Here is a 21,736-nt window from a genome sequence, read left to right on the forward strand (position 1 = left end):
CAGGGGGTGGGACCCACAGTCTGTGCTGTTTCCTTTTCCTCCCCTCCACCTCCCGGATTTCTCAGCTCCTCCACACCCTTAGCCCTCAGCCCTCTAGCTCCGCAGCACCCTCAGCTGCTGCAGTAAATATGGGGAGAAGCATTCCTGATGCCTCCTCACTCTCTTGACAAGTTCCGCAGAATGCATTTTCAGACAGAATCTAAGTCATGACTGAATGGTGAAGTCCCCAAGATGGTTTGCCAAGGTGTTTACATTTTAATGAAGTTAAAATTCTGTGAGCTTTTATTGAGCACTTTACTGGGTGCTGGGCACTCCCTCAGCCATTTATTTGTATTAACTTATTTAATCTTCACAATAACACTGTAAGTCAGGTCTATTATCTCCAGGTTACTGACTAAATTGAGAGAAAGAGGCTCAGTAACTTGCCCAATGTTCAGCAGCCAGTAAGTGGGAGAACTGGGATCTAACTAGGTGGTCTGGTTCCAGTTTGTAATCATTACCTCTACATTATTGCACCTCTTACCACTTTCGATTTTATCTGTGTAATATTTCAGGTACATTAGCACCTTAAGAACTTTTGTGCAGCGTCCCGAAAACCTGACTCCCCAGTTATAACTTTGATACCATGAAGAAATGAATTTCAAGTTCATGTGACATTTTTGCTAATTAACTTAGCACCTTTTATAAATCATTTATCTTAAATATACCATGATCTATATGCTTATAAAATTTAAAATGGGAGACCAAATTCTCAGTGGTAGAAAAAAGTGAAGATATGGGGATGATGTGGTCTTAGATTTCATTCATATCTTTGATTTGCCATCATGTGACACTGGAAAAAATTAAATTGCCGAGGTCTTGATTCCTTTTTTATAAAACAAAAAAGAGGATATTAAGTAAAAAATAAGAAATGTATGGTCCTTGTGCCCTTATCCCCTGAACTCTTTTCTGTTGGGCTCGTGCTTGATCTCAGAACACTTATTTTTCACAAAGCACTCTAGGCAGCCGCTAGCCCTTGTTCAGAAATGGAAAGTGCGATGAAACCTATTTGCCATCTTAGACCATATGATCTCTAAATTCCCCTCTTGGTTCTACAAAATTGATCCCTACAATACAACAAAAATATTAACATGTACAATATGTTGGACAATACAGTTCAGCGCCTGATTTGGTCTATATTGTTATAAATCTGCAATAGGTAGGTGGGGAAATAAAAAACATCTGAGTATCTATAAGATTCTATAATTGGTTCCAGGGAAAGTTGACGGGATTAGCTCAATATGAAGCTGAGTACACGGGGAGAATATTACACATTTACACGTGCACACACACGTATGACTGTTCAGCATTTTATTAACACAGCCAATTATACATTTTTAAGTCAGGATTGAAATACTGGTTTGGTCTGATGCCCCAAGAATGTTCCATAGAACTGTCCGCAACTTATAGAGTGGCTTTTAAAATAACTCTTCCTTTTGGCATCTTTCAGCTCTTTAAGATTAAACTGTTTCTATATGAGGCTAATCAGGGGTATTTGGGACAAAGTCTAATAATCAGGACATGAATGCTTTTGCACATGTTCGCACGCCCTGGAGAGTTGCTCTTGGATTTGGTAGTAAGGGCTACCAAAACTAGGACCCGGGGCATGACTAGCTGCTCCAAGAAGTAATGTAGATTTAAGACATAAGTCACATTATGAGAGGCTTAAAACACAACATGCCAAAACTAGGATTCACCCCCGGGCTTCAGTTAGAGATCTATAAATGGACAAGAGAAAGATTTCCTTGGCGACAAGCGTAGGAGGGAACGGTGCAGATAGTAGCTAGTCTGACACTAAAAGAATAGATAGACAAAATATACCTTAAGGAAATTTTGCAAAGCTTCCTCTACAGTTGAGGATGGTATTTTTCCAAATAGAGTAGCAGCCATTTTTTTCTCAATCCAGCTCAGTTTTGAGACCTGCAAATACATAGCAACATCATTCTTAGAAAGCTATTCACCTTCTGAATGAATAATCTCCCCAGTTAGGTACGTGTGTGTATGTATATATGTATGTATATGTGTATAATATAACATATATAAATATAAATACATATCCATAAATAATACATATGAAAGATGTCACCTTTATGGTATTAATATTTTGCCTTCCTTTTTCATAATTCTAACAAACTATGAGCTCTAAAAGCACTGGTTAAAAAAACAATTTGAAATACTCATGATAAGGAGATCTGTGTTCAATCAGAGAAAAGTAGGCAGAGGGGGGGAACAATGCAGATCTTGTTTGTTTGTCTGGTTCATGATTCTGAGATGACCGCAAGGTCATATTTTTTGCACTGAGTGTAGTGGCAACAGGACCCTGCTTTTGCTCTCTTCCTGCCGACTCCATGCTGCCAACTCGACCTAGAGCGCAGCATCTCAGAGATGTAAACAGAATGAGGATCCTCAACCCAGAGGGAGTGTAGAGTGAGGGCCCAGTATACATATTTACAATCTAGGAGAAGTTTTTTTTTTAACCAATAACCAACAAAGTTAAACTTCATATTACCATTTATTTTTTGCTTTCTTTTTAATATTTTTTATTTTTCCCAGAGATGAATATTAGGTGTTTATCATAAAAGATTAAATGGATTCAGAAATGAATACTTAAAAGGGCATGATGCAGTTGATGCTCTCCCCAGCCCCATCACGCGTCTTCCACCCAATCCAATCCCATCTTCAAGGTTTCCAGGCAGCCATTAACCTCTATTTAAAAAAAAATTATTCGCTTGCTTTTCTACATAATGTTACTTATTGCTATGATTATTTTTGCTTTTTTTGACCTTTAAAAAAAATATGTTGTTTATTTCCTTCTACGAGTTATTTTTTCACTCAACATTATAGTTTTAAGATTTCATCCTGGTTGGTAAGTGTAACTGAAGTTCAGTCTTTTAAATAACTGTGAAATATTCCATCATTAAAACATACATCAACAATTTTTCATCCACTCTTTTGTCAATTGACGTTTGGGTCCTTTCCATTTTTTTGCTCTTAGGAACATGGCTGCCACAGGCATTCTTGTACATGACTTCTGAAGCACATACACAAGAGTTTCTTTCTCTCTAGGGTAGGCAGCAGTGTGGGTCATATGGTAGGCAAATAATTAAATTTAAAAGATAATATGCAATTGTTTCCAAAGTGGTTGTGCCAATTTATGCTCCCACAACAATGTAAGAATTTCTGTGGCTCTATATTCTTGCAATATGTCATATTGATATTTTTAAATTTTATCAAATGAGTAGGAATAAAATGGTATCTCCTTGTGGTTGTAATTATCATTTCCTATTATTTCTAATTTCAAGATTTACATTTTTTAAGTTGTTTTTTTAACTTCTACTTTAATTGCATTATGATCAGAAAACCCGTATGATATCAATTCTTTGAAATTTATTAAGACTTGCTTCATGATCTCATATATAGACAGTTTTGTAAACATTCTATATATGCCTGAAAAATGTGTATCCTCCAATGGCTAGGTACATATTTTCATATATGTTTATTAGATCAAGGTTATTAAATGTGAGGCTCCAATGTTTTACATACTTACTAATTCTTTTTTTGTTTGTTTGTTTTTCTTATTCTATTAATTAACCAGAAGAGGTGGGTGAAAATTTACCACCATGTGGTATCCTTACTTACCTTCCATGTCTTTTCATCTCTCCTTCATATTTTCTATCTTTGTTCCTCTGTGCTGCATTGCAGGCAACTTTTTCAGATTTATCTTCAAGTTTGCTAATTCTTTCTTTAGCAGTGCTAAATTTTTCCATTGAGTTTTCTTTTAGCATCAAATAATACACTTTTTGTACCAAAAATTGTTTCATCTTTTTCAAATCTACCTGGTCATTTTTGTAGTCTCATGTTCCCCATCCATTTTTCCCCCTAATTCTTCTAATTTTTAAAAACACATTATATGGATAACTGTTTAATCTTTTGCATTCCATGCTTCCAAAATCTGAAGTCCTTTTAGATCTATTTCTATTCTTTTTTCGTTTCTGTTGACTATCATTCCTGATGGCTTATATCTTTGTATATTCTATTATTTTTGACTGTAAGCCCATTATTGTTGGGTCACTCTGTAAGAGTTTTTAAGGCCTGTGTGAAGGTACGTTCCTCCAGGGAGGGTTAGCATTAGCTTCTGCCATTTATCTATGGATTGAACATGCAATTCCATTTTGAATTAAAATTTCCTTCTTGGCTTTTTTAAGCCTAAACAAGTAAGGTACATTCAAGGCCCAGACTCATGTGAAGTTGACTCAATGGTTTGTAAATCTTAGGGGAGGTCTCCTGCCTTCATGAAGAATCAGATTCTTAATATTTAAAACTGGCCTAATAAAAACTGCTTCCAGGGCTGTTATAAGAGTTAAACAAGATAAGAAATATAAAGTATAAAATGCACATCTGATAAATAGCAGGTGTTCAATAAAAGCAAGCTTCCTTCTTCATCCCTAACCCTCTTCAAGTCTCAATTAAAAAGCTTCCTCTTTTGCCTCCCCTAATTTTCTCATCCAGAAACAGCATTTCTCTTCATGGTAATTTTTTCATGCATCTGTTAAGATATATTTTCACGTTCTGCTAATTTCCCATGAATGAATGTCATTTAAGACACTGGGTCTTAGACTTACCAGCTGCCTTTATTTATCTCTATACATCTCATGTCCCCTTCTAAACTAAGTTCCTTGATGACCAGGGCAGTGTTGTATTTATTTTCTGCCCAGTGAGCACATAATTTATGCTCATTAAGCTCCCATAACTGAAAAAAGTCCTCCCAGGAAACAGAGAATAGTGCACCAGTAGAGGGCGCAGGTGGGTCGGCGGCAGATCACCTGAGAGAGCACGAAGGGAGTCAGTATGACTGCTGCAGGGGAAGGGAAGGGCAGGAAAGGAAAAAGTATACATGCATATGTAAAGTATACAGCACATACATGCTGTATATAACTTAATACATAAGTTACAAACTCGAAAAGTATGTATTGATTTTATCATTTTCCCCACAGTAAGCGCTACATAAAACAGTAAAAGAATAAGTCACTGAAAATACATCATGTAACCATAGTATATTCAAATAAGATTTATAAATAAAAGCATTCAACTTACAGTATAACAGTATCTTCCCTTGAGGTAATACAAAAAGGGTTCTTCAGGTAAAAATTGGATTGCTTTATCTAGATGTTCCTGAAAGAAAATGTGACAGAAATATCATCTCCCCAGTTTCAGGAGGTGTTGAAGGGAACTGTGCCCAGTAAATTCAAAGGAGCTTTCCCATGTTGTTTCTTTCCCCTCTTCAATCCCTACCATTAATATAATTAAGTCTTATCAATAATTCATTTACTAAAAATGATTGCTACAACTAGAACCAGAACTGTGAATATGATTTAATAAGGCTACAGATAAAGTCAAAATATCACTATAAAAATAGGAAACATCCGAGTCACATTTTTGTCTGTCCATGACTTGCCTAGCTAATACTTATTGATTCAGAGGCAAATATCAAATAATTAGGGTATAATGGGGGAAAGAATAGCAGAACTGGGTGGGAGAGGAATCTACTCCACTGACATTATCAAAACGGTTACAGGGAGCTGGCAAACAAAGAATTCTTTGCCCATCCCTATAACTATTTGACCCTGAGAGGTTATTTATTGAGCTATTATAACTAGAAGCACATTATGAATGATGTGTAAATGCATTACTTATTTTACTCATCCATCGTGGTAGATTTAAGCCCTAGATTGGATTCTACTCCGCCCACCAAATCAACATGCAGAGCTCATGACCAAAAGGCTAATCTTCTATATATATAAATATATATATATTTTTTTTGGTGAGGGAGATTAGCCCTGAGCTAACATTTGTGGCCAATCCTCCTTTTTACTGAGGAAGATTGGCCCTGGGCTAACATCTGTGCCCTGCTTTATATGTGGGATGCCTGCCACAGCATGGCTTGATAGCTCCGCACCTGGGATCCAAACCCGCGAACCCTGGGCTGCCGAAGCAGAATGCGCAAACTTAGCTTAACCACTACACCACCAGGCTGGCCCCAATCCTGTATCTTTGAATAAATAATACTCATCTACTACGTGACTTCTTTCAGCATCTAGAATAATAATAATCTTTAATCACACAAATAATTTGATTCTTTTTGGCACAGTACTATTTAAAGACTATCATTTCAGGGCCAGCCCCATGGCGTAGCGGTTAAGTGCGTGCACTTCGCTGCTGGTGGCCTGGGTTTGGATCCCGGGTGCACACCGACACACTGCTTGTCAGGCCATGCTGTGGCAGCATCCCACATAAAGTGGAGGAAGCTTGGCACAGATGTTAGCTCAGGGCCAGTCTTCCTCAGAAAAACGAGGAGGATTGGCATGGATGTTCGCTCAGGGCTGATCTTCCTCACCAAAATAAAAAAAAATGACTATCATTTCATTTAAATGAAAAAGATAAATTCCTAGAGATTAATTTGTTGAATAATTTGGTTTGTACCTGTTAATGGAACATATAGCTACATTAAAACATTTTTAATATCAAGAAATACCTTGAAGCGATGTCCATAGTTGATTTTGTTTTGTAAGCCCTCAAACTCAGATACGTAGCCACACAAAACCGCGTACCTGAAAAGAATAAAAACAGTGGATATCATGTGAACTTTTAATCAAATACCACCAAATGTAATATTTAAAAAATATCTCTAAAGTACTCACTAATATTTAACAAAAGTATTCATATAGAAGCAAAGGCCCTAAAAACAATACTTGACATTAACATGAGGTCGGTTTCCTCGTCTATAACTGGGGATACTAACACCATCTATCTCATACACGTGTTGTGAGGGTAAAATACCTAAAACATGCGATTGCTTAGAATAGTGCCTGGCACAGAGTGAGTTTCAAGAAATGTTAGCTGCCGCTATTACCATCAGGAACATCAAAGTCACAAGGAGGCTCTCAGAAAAAGTCTAATCACAAAAGTATTAAACTGAAAAATGTATTGTGTTGACAGATCCCTGTTGTTAATAAAAATAAAAATAAAAATTTCTTGGCCTCCTTTAATGTCATTTGAAAATAAAAATAAATATCATGACTACAAACAAAGTCAAATGTAATTTTAGAATATGCTTTTTCAAAAAATTCCCCATGTCCTTCAATTCTTCCATGGACACAGTGCATTACTAGAATAGTGCATCTCATGGATTATCTACTTTTTTTCCATTGGAAATACAAAATTTACATAAATAATTATTTGACTATAAATTGAGTGCAATACTTGATTAGCAAATGCTTACTCTAAAAACTGAGGGATATATTACTTTTCACGTTCAGAGTGTTTCTGTCTATGTAAAAGTCTTCAGAGTATTTCAGAGTGTTTCTGTTTGAGGCAAAATATTCATTTACCTAAATACTTCAAGACTAGGTGTTAATTTTTACTTGCATTGTCATAAGTGAAATGAAAAACGTAATTTTGGGTGTTATTTATCTTGATTGTTTCTGTGGATAAGCATAATCTTCAAGTACAGAAATGAAGTGAACAATTTTCTTAATTTGGAACAGTAAGATCATTCCTGGACACAAAAGATCACATAATTCACACACTTTATGCACAACCAATAAAATGGCCACTTTTCAGTTATTACTTCTTTGACCTCTTAATTTTCGTTTTTTATATAATCAATGGAATCTGCTACAGTAGAAACCAGAGTGATGACTAAATCACCCTAATAAGAGATGTGAGAATTTTAACTAGATTAGGAAATACAACTACTCACAAATTCTAAAATCAGACTGTATTTCACATATATCTCTGCACCCACCAGAGATTGAGCATTTAAGATAAGAAACGGGAAAAAGACTCTTGGCTCCCCTGTGAAAACTGCTATTGCCGTCTGCGGCCTCACACGTTCTTTTGAAATGCTCCCTGTCATTCTGTTCTCTCATTCCTCCCACAGAGTTCCAGACTGTGGAGCAAAATTCCACACAACTACATTGCCAAACACCCCATTTTTGTTATGGGCATTATCATTTCCAACTTATTTGGACTTAAAAACTTAGGCCACTTTTTTTTTTTTTTGTGAGGAAGATCGGCCCTGAGCTAACATCTGCCAATACTCCTCTTTTTGCTAAGGAAGACTGGCCCTGGGCTAACATCCATGCCCACCTTCCTCCAGTTTATATGGGACGCCGCCACAGCATGGCCTGACAAGCGGTGCCTTGGTGCGCACCTGGGGGCCGAACCGGCGAACCCCGGGCCGCCGCAGCGGAGCGCGTGCACTTAACCGCTCGTGCCACCATGCCAGCCCCGTTAGGCCACTTTTAAAAAAAATAATCTTTTATTTTAAAATAGCTTGAGATTTACAGGGAAGTTGCAAAGATAGTATGGGGAGTTTCCCTATACCCATATCCAGTTTTCTCTATTGTTCACATTTTACATTACTATAGTACATTTATCACAACTGTCCAATACTGACATACAATATTGATACATAATTTTCACAATGAACCAAAATTAATACATTAATATTAAGTAAACCCCATACTTTCTTTAAATTTCCACCTGTTTTCCCCCAATGTCCTTCAATTTTGGCACTTCTTTCCAACCCTCCTTCCATATTTATCCCTATTAATTAACACCTTGTTCAGTATCTCTTTCAACATGTGAAAATCTTTTGAATTACTAATGTCATCAATCATACACCCTGTTTCTCCGAATTTTGTGTTATTTGCAATGTTTATAAGCATACCTCCTATATCTTCAGCCACTGACAAAATAACCGAACACACTAGTGTCTAATATCTAAACCTGGAACCCTAGAATCATCTCCAGACTGACAACGATATTGTCAACAGTTATTTCATCGCACAACTGAGGCTCAAACCCTTCTGTCAGCATGGGTAACCCAGAAGCTTGCCCACACTTCTGCATCTTGTCCACAAGAACGTTATGAGGGAACTTGTCTTGTCTTGCTTAAATCTAGATATATGAGCTCAATTTTCCTACTCTATCTACTAGCAAAGAAATAAAAAACAGATCATGTCACATTTTTATAAAAATCTATGTTGGGCCTATTTGAACTTCCTCATCCAGAGATTCACAGAACAACTCAACTATTAGCACTGGAATCAAAGGAAAAGAGTCTATGTTCACTAATCTATGGTGGTGGAATCAATCTTCTATTCTCTGAAAATCAGAACTACTTATGCACCTCTCTACGCTTTACAGTGCTCTCTCAGCACATTCTCTCCAAGTTACTTTGAGTGAAGGAAAAAAGAAAAAAACCATGATTTATGAATACTACTATATGATATATGTACATTTTTCCCTATAAGTAATCTGTCACTAGAGTCTTATATTTTTCACAAAACTACTTTTTCCAAAGGTTCAATACTTCTTTTCTGGCAATTGATTCCACTTATGTTTGTGTGTGTGTGTGCGCGCGCGTGTGTCTGTGTGTGTTTTTACATTGTTCATCTTTAAAAATGTAATTTAAAATTTTATTTCGTAAACTCTCAGGTTGATGGGAACTCACAAGAAAGTTAGTTCACAATATGGTCTATTACCTCCATCTAGAGGTCGTGCTAACTATACATGCTTTGACAAAAATTCTGTCTTTTCTTTGCACTGATATTGAATATATCTTTAATAACTGGCAAACATTCTTGTTTCAACACTACTAAAATAACTCCATTAGTTTCCCTGCAGCACTTTTGATTTAGCATCAATGCTATTTATACTGAGAGGAAGAATAATGTAAAGAAGAAATACCGAGTACATAAGAATATAATACATGGTTTTTGTTTTTCCACTTATTGTGTGACCCTTGGTTACTACTCAACACATCACACACACACACACACACACACACACACACACACTGCCTTGTTTACCCTCTCTATAAAATGGAAACAGGTTGTTCTGTAAATGCCTATAAGGCATGTGGACATAATTTGTGAATGGTAGAGCACAACAAATACTTAAGACATTATAATTAAAATCAGGCCTATTTGGCTAACAAACTCCAAGTCTATTGGTGATTTTACTGTCTTGATGCTTGAAGTATTTCAGGCTGGTACAACAAAAACAACAGAATTTTATAGAATGCTTAAGTAGCCTTAAAGTTACAAAGCAATTTCGTTTTGGAAAAGATGGAGATGAAAAACAAGTCTTTTGTTTTTCAATTATTCCCTCAATGTAAATCCTTTACGATAATTATTCCTAAAGATTACATCTTTTATTTCAAACTGAAGGCTTATAAAGCATCACATGACCCTGTAAACCACAGGTCTGCAAACTTTTGCTACAGGGCTAGGCAGCAAACATTTCAGGCTTTGGGGTCAGAGAGTCCCTGTTGTAACTACTCAACTTCACCGCTGTGCACAAATGTATGGGCGTGGCTGTACTCCAATAAACTTATTTACAAAAGCTGGCAGTTGGATTTGGCCTAGAGGCTATAGCTTGCCATTTATGCTGAACGAATGAGAAAATGTCTTAACACACTGAAAGGTCCCAGCAGAAGACCTTTTCATGCCATTTTATTACAGTTAATTATGGAATCAGTCAATCTAAATTTCACCTGTTGCTTCTCAAGACTAAGTTTTAATTTTTCTTTTTTTCATCCCCCTAAACCTCTACTATTTAATTGAATGAGAACTCTTGCATTCAGTAGATACATTATAATACATTCTAAGAATTAAGATAAAATTGACATTCAAATTTATTAAATTTTATCAGCTGATTAGATTTTAATATTTTTTATTGATGTTTTAATAGTTTATAACATCGTGAAATTTTGGGTTGTACATTTTTGTTTGTCCATCACCATATGTATGTCTCCCTTCACCCCTTGTGCCCACCCCCTACCCGCATTGCACCTGGTAACCACAATAGAGCTTTCTCTGTCCATGTGTTGGTTTATATTCCACATAAGAGTGAGATCATACAGTGTTTGTCTTTCTCTTTCTGGCTTATTTGGCTTAACATAATACCCTCCAGGCCCATCCATGTTGCTGCAAATGGGATGATTTTGTCTTTTTTTATGGCTGAGTAGTATTCCATTATATATATATATCACTCTTCTTGATCCAATCATCAGTTGAGGGACATTTAGGTTGCTTCCACTTCTTGGCTATAGTGAATAATGCTGCAATGAACATAGGGGTGCATAAGCCTCTTTGGATTGTTGATTTCAGGTTCGTTGGATAGATTCCCAGTAATGGGATAGCTGGATCATAGGGTATTTCTATTTTTAATTCTTTGAGGAATCTCCATACTGTTTTCCATAGAGGCTGCACCAGTTTGCATTCCCACCAGCTGTGTATGAGGGTTCCTGTTTTTCCCCATCCTCTCCAACATTTGTTGTTTTTTGTCTTGGTGATTATAGCCATTCTAACGGGTGCGAGGTGATATCTTAGTGTTGTTTTGATTTGCATTTCCCTGATGATTAGTGATGTTTAACATCTTTTCATGTGCCTATTGGCCATCTGTATATCTTCTTTGGAGAAGTGTCTGTTCATTTCCTCTGCCCATTTTTTGATCGGGTTGTTTGTTTTTTTGTTGTTCAGTTGTGTGAGTTCTTTATATGTTATGGAGATTAATCCCTTGTCAGATATATGTTTTGCAAATATTTCCTCCCAGCTGGTGGGTTGTCTGTTCATCTTGATTCTGGTTTTGTTTGTCTTGTAGAAGCTCTTTAATCTGATAAAGACCCACTTGCTTATTTTTTCTTTAGTTTCCCTAGTCTGGGTAGGCATGTCATCCGAAAAGATTCCTTTATGACCAATGTCAAATAGTGTGTTGCCTATATTTTCTTCTATGAGTTTTATAGTTTCAGGTCTCACCTTCAGGTCTTTGATCCATTTTGAGTTAATTTTTGTGAATGGCAATAAAAGATGGTCCACTTTCATTCTTTTGCATGTGGCTGTCCAGTTTTCTCAACACCATTTATTGAAGAGACTTTCCTTTCTCCATTGTATGTTCTTAGCTCCTTTGTCAAAAATTAGCTGTCCGTATATGTGTGGTTTTATTTCTGGGCTTTCAATTCTGTTCCATTGATCTGTGTGTGTGTTTTTGTACCAGTACCATGCTGTTTTGATTACTATTGCTTTGTAGCATGTTTTGAAGTCAGGGATTGTGATGCCTCCAGCTTTGTTCTTTTTTCTTAGGATTGCTTTAGCTATTTGGGGTCTTTTGTTGCCCCTATGAATTTTAGTATTCTTTTTTCTATTTCCGTGAAGAATGTCATTGGGATTCTGATTGGGATTGCATTGAATCTGTAGATTGCTTTAGGTAATATAGACATTTTAACTATGTTTATTCTTCCAATCTATGTGCATGGGATGTCTTTCCATTTCTTTATGTCATCATCGATTTCTTTCAATAATGTCTTATAGTTTTCATTGTATAGGTCTTTCATCTCCTTGGTAAGATTTATTCCTAGATATTTTATTCTTTTTGATGCAATTGTAAATGGTATTATCTTTTTGAGCTCTCTTTCTGTTAGTTCGTTATTAGCATACAGAAACGCAACTGATTTTTGTAGATTGATTTTGTACCCTGCGACTTTGCTTTGTTGCTGCGACTTTGTAGTTGTTGATTATTTCTAATAGTTTTCCAATGGATTCTTTAGGGTTTTCTATATATAAAATCATGTCATCTGCAAATAGTGAGAGTTTCACTTCTTCGTTGCCTATTTGGATTCCTTTTATTCCTTTTTCTTGCCTAATTGCTCTGGCCAAAACCTCCAGTACTATGTTGAATAGGAGTGGTGAGAGTGGGCAGCCCTGCTTCGTTCCTGTTCTCAGAGGAATGGCTTTCAGCCTTTCCCTGTTGAGTATGATGTTGGCTGTGGGCTTGTCATAAATAGCTTTTATTATGTTGAGGTACTTTCCTTCTATACCCATTTTGTCGAGAGTTTTTATCATAAACGGATGTTGTATCTTGTCAAATGCCTTCTCTGCATCTATTGAGATGACCATGTAAGAATTAAGATAAAATTGACATTCAAATTTATTAAATTTTATCAGCTGATTAGATTTTAATTTTTTTTAAAGTAAAAACTGATACTGAATAAGAAATCATGTGAAACACAATAGAATAATTACTCTGTGTGTGTGAGTGTGTGTATGTGTCTGTGTTGATAAGATTTAACCTTGGGGTCAAATCCCAAGCTTATAAACAAGGCAATTAGTTCACAACAAAATGTGAAAGAAGATTAACAAAAGAGCAGCAGCCAGATGAGTGGAAGACAGGAAACCCACTAAGGAAGAGTTAAGCATAATCTGTCCTCACAAGATGGATTTCAAGGTCCTTATGAAGCCCTCAGAGAACATTCAACATCATTCTTCTATGAAAATTTGGAAGCTCAAATTGATAATAAATGTTCTCAAATTGAGGATTAATATTACATGTAAATTTTTAACGCGATTCTTCATGGACGCAGATGCAGTATGGGAGAAGGAAGAGGACAACAGAGGAAGAGCAGGAGGAGAAGGAGGAGGAAGAGGCACAGCTTAAAGCTAGGAGTAGGACCGCGGTGTCCTTTCTGCATCCAAAGCTGGCTAACCAGCTCCCAAACACCTCCAAAATCAAAGGAAATGAAGAAAGTGTGGCTTGATCAGTGTAAGTTCATTACAGTTACAACGAAGAGTGGAAGAAGTACCTTAATGCATATATAAGTTAATTTATTAATATTAGTATTATGCCAATTAGATGAAGATGGTAAAGTTGGCTATAGAAATAATAGCCAAGACTCTTACATACTGAGGAAATAATCTTAAAGGCACGTATCAGAACGTTAACCGCAAAATTACCTCTCCCCCAGAGTCGTGGCAGGGGCACCAAGAGCACAGAATAATACTTTATCTGTACATACTCCAATTCCTAAAGCAAGACTCTCTACTACCCACGCACGACACGCTAAGGAAATTATCCACAGGTTCTGCCAGGCTTAGCCCTTCACCCATCTCCAAGCCATATAAGAGAAGGCAAGAATTCACTGGTGGAGGAAGAGACGTGGAGTGGGGATTTCTGTGGATAGAACTGTTAGGGTACTTGGGTTCCACCTACCACCTTCTCATGGGAGAGGGCAAGGGGCAAGCTTACATCTCATCTTAAGCCAGGTGAGGGCAGCTTCAAAAGACTTATTCTTATTTTGGTATGTGTCCCTTGGTGTTTGGAGGACATAAAAAATTTTACCTAACTCCTGCCCAGGGAAGTTTTAAGATGAGTGTGTGAGTGGAGCTCCCCCTGCTGGTGGCAGAGTAAAGAAACAGGTCTGCTTTGGGGAAATGCTTTGCACTTCAGAGCTGGTGGGGCAAAAACGAATTTCCTGAGAGACAAATGTGGACCTACAGAAAGGGAGCCACTTCGAGAGAGATTTTTGCCTAAGGGTGCCCAAGAATAATAAAATAATCCCAAAGAAGGGTGGACTTCTAGAAACCTAGGTGTGAGAGAGAGGTCACAAATTAATTTATTTCTGTATCTCCCTAGCATCTGAAGTACCAGAACTGCTGGGGAGAAAAAAAACCAAGGAACTAAAAAATATTGTAGAAATGCAACTATGACTAAAAAGAAGTGTTAATTAACAACAATACATTTCTTCTTATTTGTGATTTATAATTCTAAACATACAAAGGATCCAGAACAAAACACACTCAAGAACAAATTTTTTTTGCCCCAAAGATATCCACCCAACTAATTAAATTCCCTTTGTCTGAGTTGTCTTATATTATAAATGGCTTTTCTTTGGCCTGTGGAATTTGTACACCTTGACTCATCAAGGTGTAAGAAATGACTGGTGTGCTTTTATCCCTAGAAGCATTCTTTCTACATTTTGCTTAGAAACATGGCATCATTTTAGTATTTGTTTTCACACAAAATGTTATATTAAGTTAGATTTAATTAGAATTTATCATGTTCAAAGCCATTGGACTTGGTAGATTCACTTATGAAATCTTCAGTGAAAGTTTACCTTAAATATATTTAAAATATGCACACTGAAAAAATACATGAGAATAAACAGAACAAGAACGGTCACTGCGCTATCTCCTATCATATTTTTCAGTGAATGTGGCAGGTTAAATGGATCAAAAATATTTTTTCAGTCCATTTGAATTTACAAAAAGGCATATTAGAATTTAAATAGGCTGCATAAATTCTATGTACTTACCAGAGATGACAGTGTCCATTCATGGGTGCTCTGGTAATAGCTTTTTCACCTAACGTCTTTCCTGAAAGATAAATGTACTTACGCTTAGTACCTTCATGTGCATCGGTGGGAGGTGGATTATTGAATTAAGTCAGTGCTTCCTAAAGTAGGGTCCCAAGACCAGAAGCATCACCTGGAAACTTCTTAGCAAAGCACATTTTTGGCCACACAGGAGACTTCCTCCATCACAAACTCTGGGACTCAGCAATCTGTTTTAAGGAGCCTCTAGTGATTCTGATGTAGGCTCAAGTTTGAGACTCACTGGAGTAGGCGATTTAACCAAGCGCAAGAAAAGTCAATCATTACTCAGAAGTGTTAATAAAAATTGTTTTATAATTAACTCAACAAATATTTACTGCGTGCCTTCTAAGTGCCATATTATGTGAGCCTCTCAGAATAAAAAGTCAAATAAGACAGTCCTTGCCCTCCAAGGGTTCACAGTTCAGTAGGCAGAGGTATATAAACAAACAAATTACAAGCAAAAAGGTAAAAGCAAGACAAAAAAGAGAGCAGAGAAGAGGGTGAGTAACTCTACCTAAAGGGTAAGGGAAGGCATCCCAGAGCTCTCGCCTCATCACTCACGATAATAAAGAGGCTCAGTACAGAAATAATTCTCCCAGACCATTTTACTTAGTTTTAGAATAACTTTTAACAATGTAATAATTACTTTGGATACAGGTTTGTCTATTGGCTTGAACAATCTAAACGCTTACAACAAAACTGAACCACATTCTGAAAATCTTTCTCCAAAAGGGACTGCTTTGTTTTTACCATCTCCTTTTTCCCCTGCTCCATTTTTTTTTTTTTTTTTGCCTTGGAGAGAAAATCCAATAATCTGCAAAATGCCCTTCTAAATAAGTAGTTGAGATAATCTTTATAAATAAGAATCTTTTATTCTAAAACCATTCTCTATTTGTTAAAGTGGTACTTTATAGCTTTATCTATTAAGAGAACTACCCTGTGCAGAAATTTACATAAACCGGAAAAAATTAAAAAGTGAAGTATTTTGATAATAACTGATATTACACTGTGGACATATATTAAAAGAGTTAGTAATCTGTAAATGAATGATTGAAAAATAAATACTTTTTAACTTACGAACATTAAAAACTAAATCAACATTTTAGCTACATTGCCAAATGAACAAAAATAGCTTTTAGCGCACTACCACAAGCCTAAGAGAGAGGAGCTTCCACCACTCTGAGACCACACAAGGAAGCTGGCAGTACACAGACTGGTTTCGCAGCCTCATTTATGCAGCTGAAGGCTGAAAAGGAAGCTATTTCTCTTACAAAATTGTATTTTGTGATCTATTTGAGGCATTTGTAGCGATCATTTCATTTAATTCTAGAAAGTGTAATAATGTGCCTTTAGATACAAGATTCAGATTTTATTTGGCATACAAGTTATGATCAATCACAGTATTCAAAAGATGTACTGCATAATGATATAGCCCATTTTGAGTTTTACGAAAGAATTCTGCACTCTCCAGCAATCAAACCTTCCCTCGGCACACCAATGTCAAAGATACTATCACGAGGAGTAACATTCAGCACTCTTCCTCCCTCACCCTGAATTCCAATGTCCTTCCAGGGCTGGGCTCAGCTCCAGTGTCCTGTCATCACCTTTCCTGGGCACTGACCACCTGCACACTGAATTACATTAGCTGACCCCATATTGATCCATATAGTAAGTTCCTTCATGCAGCACCACCTTAATGACATTTATGTCCCTCCTTCTCTCACTCCTTCCCTCCACCCTTCATTTTAACATTGTTCCTGGACATAGTAATCTCAAACAAATATTTCTTAAATGGGTGAAAAAAAGGAATTCTTTTAAATTTATTTCAATATCTGAATGACGTATCTGAGGCTTCACCTCTTTTTCTTTGACACTATAAACTTTTCTCTTTTTTTGGATATTTCTTATTCCAATCTATGCTCCATTCTTGTCCCCAAATTTCCTCCAGCCTATTTCTTTTTCCATTTTCACCATCTCATACATTAACTCAATTAAACTCCCACTCCATTTTAAAATAGAGACCCCAAGTAATCTTACCTATGTGAAACTGTCACTTCCATAGGAAAGATGTCCCTGCATCACCCCACCCTGCCGTCCTAGCCTCTTTCTGTTATACACTCTCTTAACACCCTGCAGTCTTCTTTACTAGCAACTTATTTCAGTTTGTTTCTTTCTGTGTATGATTATTTGAATAATACTGCCTCCCCCACAAAGCCAGGAGCTCCTCTGCAGTCTGAGAACATGTCTATTTTGCTTTCATAGTTCTACCTCCTAATACAGGAGGAGCCCTAATGCCCAGGGTAGGGCAGGTGCTTAAGGAAAAAAAATGTGTTTCATATTGATGAATGTTGGAACAGTTTACAGCTATCCTTGATTTTCTCAGTAGATATGAAAATAAATCAGTCTGTTCTCTTTGGTTAAATTTTTATTTACCTTCACGTTAATAAATGTCGTCTCTAGAATTCCATTTTGTATATGGCCTGCAAGACATTGCTATAGAAAAATTGCCCCACAAAGCTGATGATGAATATGCAAAGAACAAGAGGATGGAATTCCTCCCATCCTCCTCCCATTGAGAGAGAATTAAAGTGCAGAGGTCAATTGGCAAGGAAATCTACAAGTGGAAGAAATATAATTACGAGGAGTTTGGAAATATTTCCTTCTTGGAAATAAAAATGACAGGGAACTAGACTGAAAGGAGATCTGCAGTATCATTATCTCCTTGCTGTTTCTTCCTCACGAAATCTAGAGAAGGAAAGCTTGGAAAAGAGAAGACTTTGCAATAAAAGAGTTAAAGAAGTTTTGATGTCAAATTACTACGCTGAACCTCAGAGAGATGGGAGTTAAGGGGCTTTTTGCAAGAAAGAATTTTGATGTTCAGTGAAAGTTAAGGTGAGAGATATATGTATAGACGATTTGATATTCTGGCTTTTTCTTTTGTTGCTGTTATTATGGAAAATTTCAAAAATATGCAAAAAAGTATAGAGGACAGTATAATGAGCCGCCATGTACTCATCACTCAGCTTAAACAATTATCAACCCAAGGCTAATGTTGTTTTATCAAGACTAATCTGAAAAAACACTGACGTCTGAATGGTTACTTCTTCACGGTACCTGGAGTTCTATGTCACAGGAAGTAAGGAGCATTATTTTAATTGTGGTGAAAGATGACTGCTGAAGACAGCTGTCCTCTGCCTATTATTGCTTCTCAAAACATCACCACTTATTGTCTCATCTTTCTGTAATTTTATAAACTTTAAAAGCTGAAATTTGGGTTTTTCAGTTGCCTATTCTAATGCTCAAATATTTTTAAAAACATATACTTTAGTCAAAAAAACCTTTCTGTCAGACTATGAGTATTTTTTAGTATCAGGAAATACTGAAATAGATTAAACATATTGCTTTTAGCTAAGAAAATTTAGCTTTAATTAAAAAATTCATTAGTGGTTTATTACAGATAATAGTTGTCACTTGAGGATAATAAATCTTTACAAAATACTTACCAATATTAGCATAATGTTTCTTTTCTTGAGTATTTGTAGATAACTCGTACATGTCTCCATAAGCACGAGCAAACCGCCAAATAAACTCTATTTCATCTCTAAACTGAAAAGAAAAGATAGAATTGCACATTAGATTAACTCAATAACTTGACCACACTATAAATGTTTTCCACTGCAACTTTTAAAAAATTAGGCAGGTAAACTGGTACTTATAGATGACTAAATCTATTCATGTGCATATAACATTTTATTTTATTTTTATTTATTTATTTTTTATTGAAGTATAGTTGACATACAATATCATATTAGTTTCAGGTGTACAACACAGTGATTCAACATTTATATACATTACAAAATGATCACTCTGATAAGACTAGTAACCATCTGTTGCATATAACATTTTAAATTCAAATATTCAAGGCTACAAAATGTGATTTAATATAGTGTTACATTTTAATCTTAAAACCAATTAATATTATCCAGACACTAGCTCCACACCTCCACAGAAGAGAAAGAATTGATAGGTGCCAGAATCTATAAATTCTCCCTGGGCTGTGGTATTTTCTTCTGATTTCCTTTCTAAGTTATCAGTATGATGCCTCAACAAGCATTTCAGATAATATCTATCTGTACGGTGTTACGGATCACATGTACTCAAAAGAGCAGTCACATTTTTTACCTAAATTACCTAAATATGATCTTGGAGATTTAAAAACTTTTAGACAACGTGTTTAGAGCTGCTAAATCCTCAGACAAAGGCTAGACTTAAATTGCTCATGGGAAAGAAAAAGATTTATTGCTCCTTTGGATATTGCAAACCCTTTTTTGTTTTTTTGGTAGTGATGGTGAGAGGGATGGGCTTTCCCAATTCAGTCCAACACTAAACACTGAAAAATAACCATAGGTAGAAATAGACTGAAATACCGATGGCTGTTATATTAATAACTATAAGATGGAAAACTTAAAATGTAGCTTTTCCTCCCCCGAGAGAAGCAGTATATCTTGTTTTTTATCCGTTATAAAATATTTATTAAATATATCGAATTAATAAAAATCAAATAAATCTGTATAATCATATCTCTGGTTCTCATTTTTATGATCTTAGAGCCTAATAAACTCTTATATTTACTTTTAAAACATTTTAGTCATAGAAAAATTTTGCACCAATCATTTAGCTTGTGTAAACTGTGACACAATTGTTACAGTCATAACACGAATGGGATAGTAGGTTACATCAAAAAGTAAACCTATACAAACATATTATTATCACATATCTCTTACCTTTTCTTTGTGGTCACAAAGTAGTTCAAAACTCTCCATCTTGCTAGACTCATCCATACGTAAACTATCTGCCTTCTGAAGAAGGACATCTAAATTTAATTCTTCTATGTGTGCGTTAAATGCCTTAGGGACTGGAAAACTCTGTTCTTCTGTGTCAGTATTAGCTGTAATATACCTAAAATTGCAAAAATAATCATTAACTCCCTTGAAAGTTATACTATAATAGCCAGAGTGATCCTTTTAAAACGCAAGTCAAGTCATTCCACCCTTATGCTTGAAACCCTGCAATGGTGCCCCCTTTAACTCAGAGAAAAAGCTCAAGTCCTAACAACAGTCTACAAGGCCCTATGAGACTTGTGTTCCAACCCCATCATCTTTCTGACCTTGTTTCCTATCACTCTTCTCACTCATTCAACTCCATACTGGCTACCTAGCCGTTCCTTAAATGTGCCAGGTACACTCCTACCTCAGGAACATTGCGTGCTGTTCCCTCTGACGAACTGCTCTTCCCTCAGACGGGCACATAACTCATGTCCTCACCTCCTTCAAGTCTGTGCTCCAATGTCATCTTCTCAACGTGGCCTATCCAGACCACTCTATTTAATGCTGCAACCTCCACACTCTAACCCACCCACATTCCTTTCACCTCCAATCTCCCTTACCATGCTTGACATTTTTTTTTTCTGTAGTACGTACCATCTTCTAACATACTGTATAATTTACTAATCTACTACAAGTGCTATCTTTTGTCAGTATCTCCCCCACTAGAATGCATGCTCACTGAGAACAGGTTTCCTTATTTTATTAACTGATGTATCAAGTGCATAAAACAGCACCTGACATATAGTGGATACTCACTGAATATTGTTGAATGGATAATACAGAGTTGTAGGAACCCAGTAGGCACTCAAACATATATATATACTATATATAGGTAATATACACACACACACATCTATATTTATATTATTTATAGTTCATGATGATGTTCTAACTCTCAGTTAAGTTTTCAAAAATTCATGCTACCTCCCACACTTCCTTTTTGGTGGCATACAGTGCAAACAACTTGTCTTCATTTATTCAAACCCTGTTCTGTTCTAAAAATATTTTAAGGAGGTATACAAGGATATATAACATACAAGAAAACAAATTAGAAGTAGTGAGAAAAGATAAAAACAAGGCCAAATGTAAGTGAGGTCAATAAAAAAAAAATACATATACTTTAGATATCTATATCCTTGCTACGAGGGACACAAATGTGGTTCTACATTTTCTAGCAGCCAACGTAGTCACAGTCCCCAACAGATACTAACAAAGATACAAATGAGGCAAGTTCTTGAGTGAAATGTAACTATTTCCAATACCAAGACTCAAAATAAATTTCTTTCGAAGTCCTTATAAAGATGACACTATATAAAATGATATTCAACTTCTTTAAGAACATTAATGGAGACTTCATCTTCCAGTTGCTCAAACCGAAAAACTTAGAATCATCCTTGACTTCTTTTTTCTCTCCTAAACAACATCCAGTCTGTTAGAAATTCCTGTTGGTTCTATCTTTAAAATACATCCAGAATCTAGCCACTTATCACCACCTCTACCCACTACTGCCCTGGTCTAAGCCATCATCTCATCTGGATTTCTGCAATGGCCTCTATCATGTCTCCCTGCTTTAGTCCTTGACTGTTATGGTTTATTC

At 36.2% G+C, this 21,736-nt stretch overlaps 1 protein-coding gene across 2 annotated transcripts in view; it reads right to left on the reverse strand.

The window, feature by feature from the left end:
- RMDN2 (regulator of microtubule dynamics 2) overlaps positions 1 to 21,736 on the reverse strand; it is a 90,915-nt gene that overhangs the window by 27,131 nt on the left and 42,048 nt on the right. For both annotated transcript variants that reach the window (XM_058551409.1, XM_058551408.1), the window contains exons 3-8: positions 20,038 to 20,212; positions 18,757 to 18,859; positions 15,194 to 15,254; positions 6,572 to 6,647; positions 5,134 to 5,211; positions 1,861 to 1,959 (exon numbers count right to left, since the gene is read on the reverse strand). In XM_058551409.1, coding sequence (XP_058407392.1) covers positions 1,861 to 1,959; positions 5,134 to 5,211; positions 6,572 to 6,647; positions 15,194 to 15,254; positions 18,757 to 18,859; positions 20,038 to 20,212 — 592 coding nt within the window. The remainder of the gene's footprint in view (positions 1 to 1,860; positions 1,960 to 5,133; positions 5,212 to 6,571; positions 6,648 to 15,193; positions 15,255 to 18,756; positions 18,860 to 20,037; positions 20,213 to 21,736) is intronic.

Source organism: Diceros bicornis, chromosome 12 (genome assembly GCF_020826845.1).
Source record: "Diceros bicornis minor isolate mBicDic1 chromosome 12, mDicBic1.mat.cur, whole genome shotgun sequence".
Lineage (NCBI taxonomy): Eukaryota > Metazoa > Chordata > Mammalia > Perissodactyla > Rhinocerotidae > Diceros > Diceros bicornis.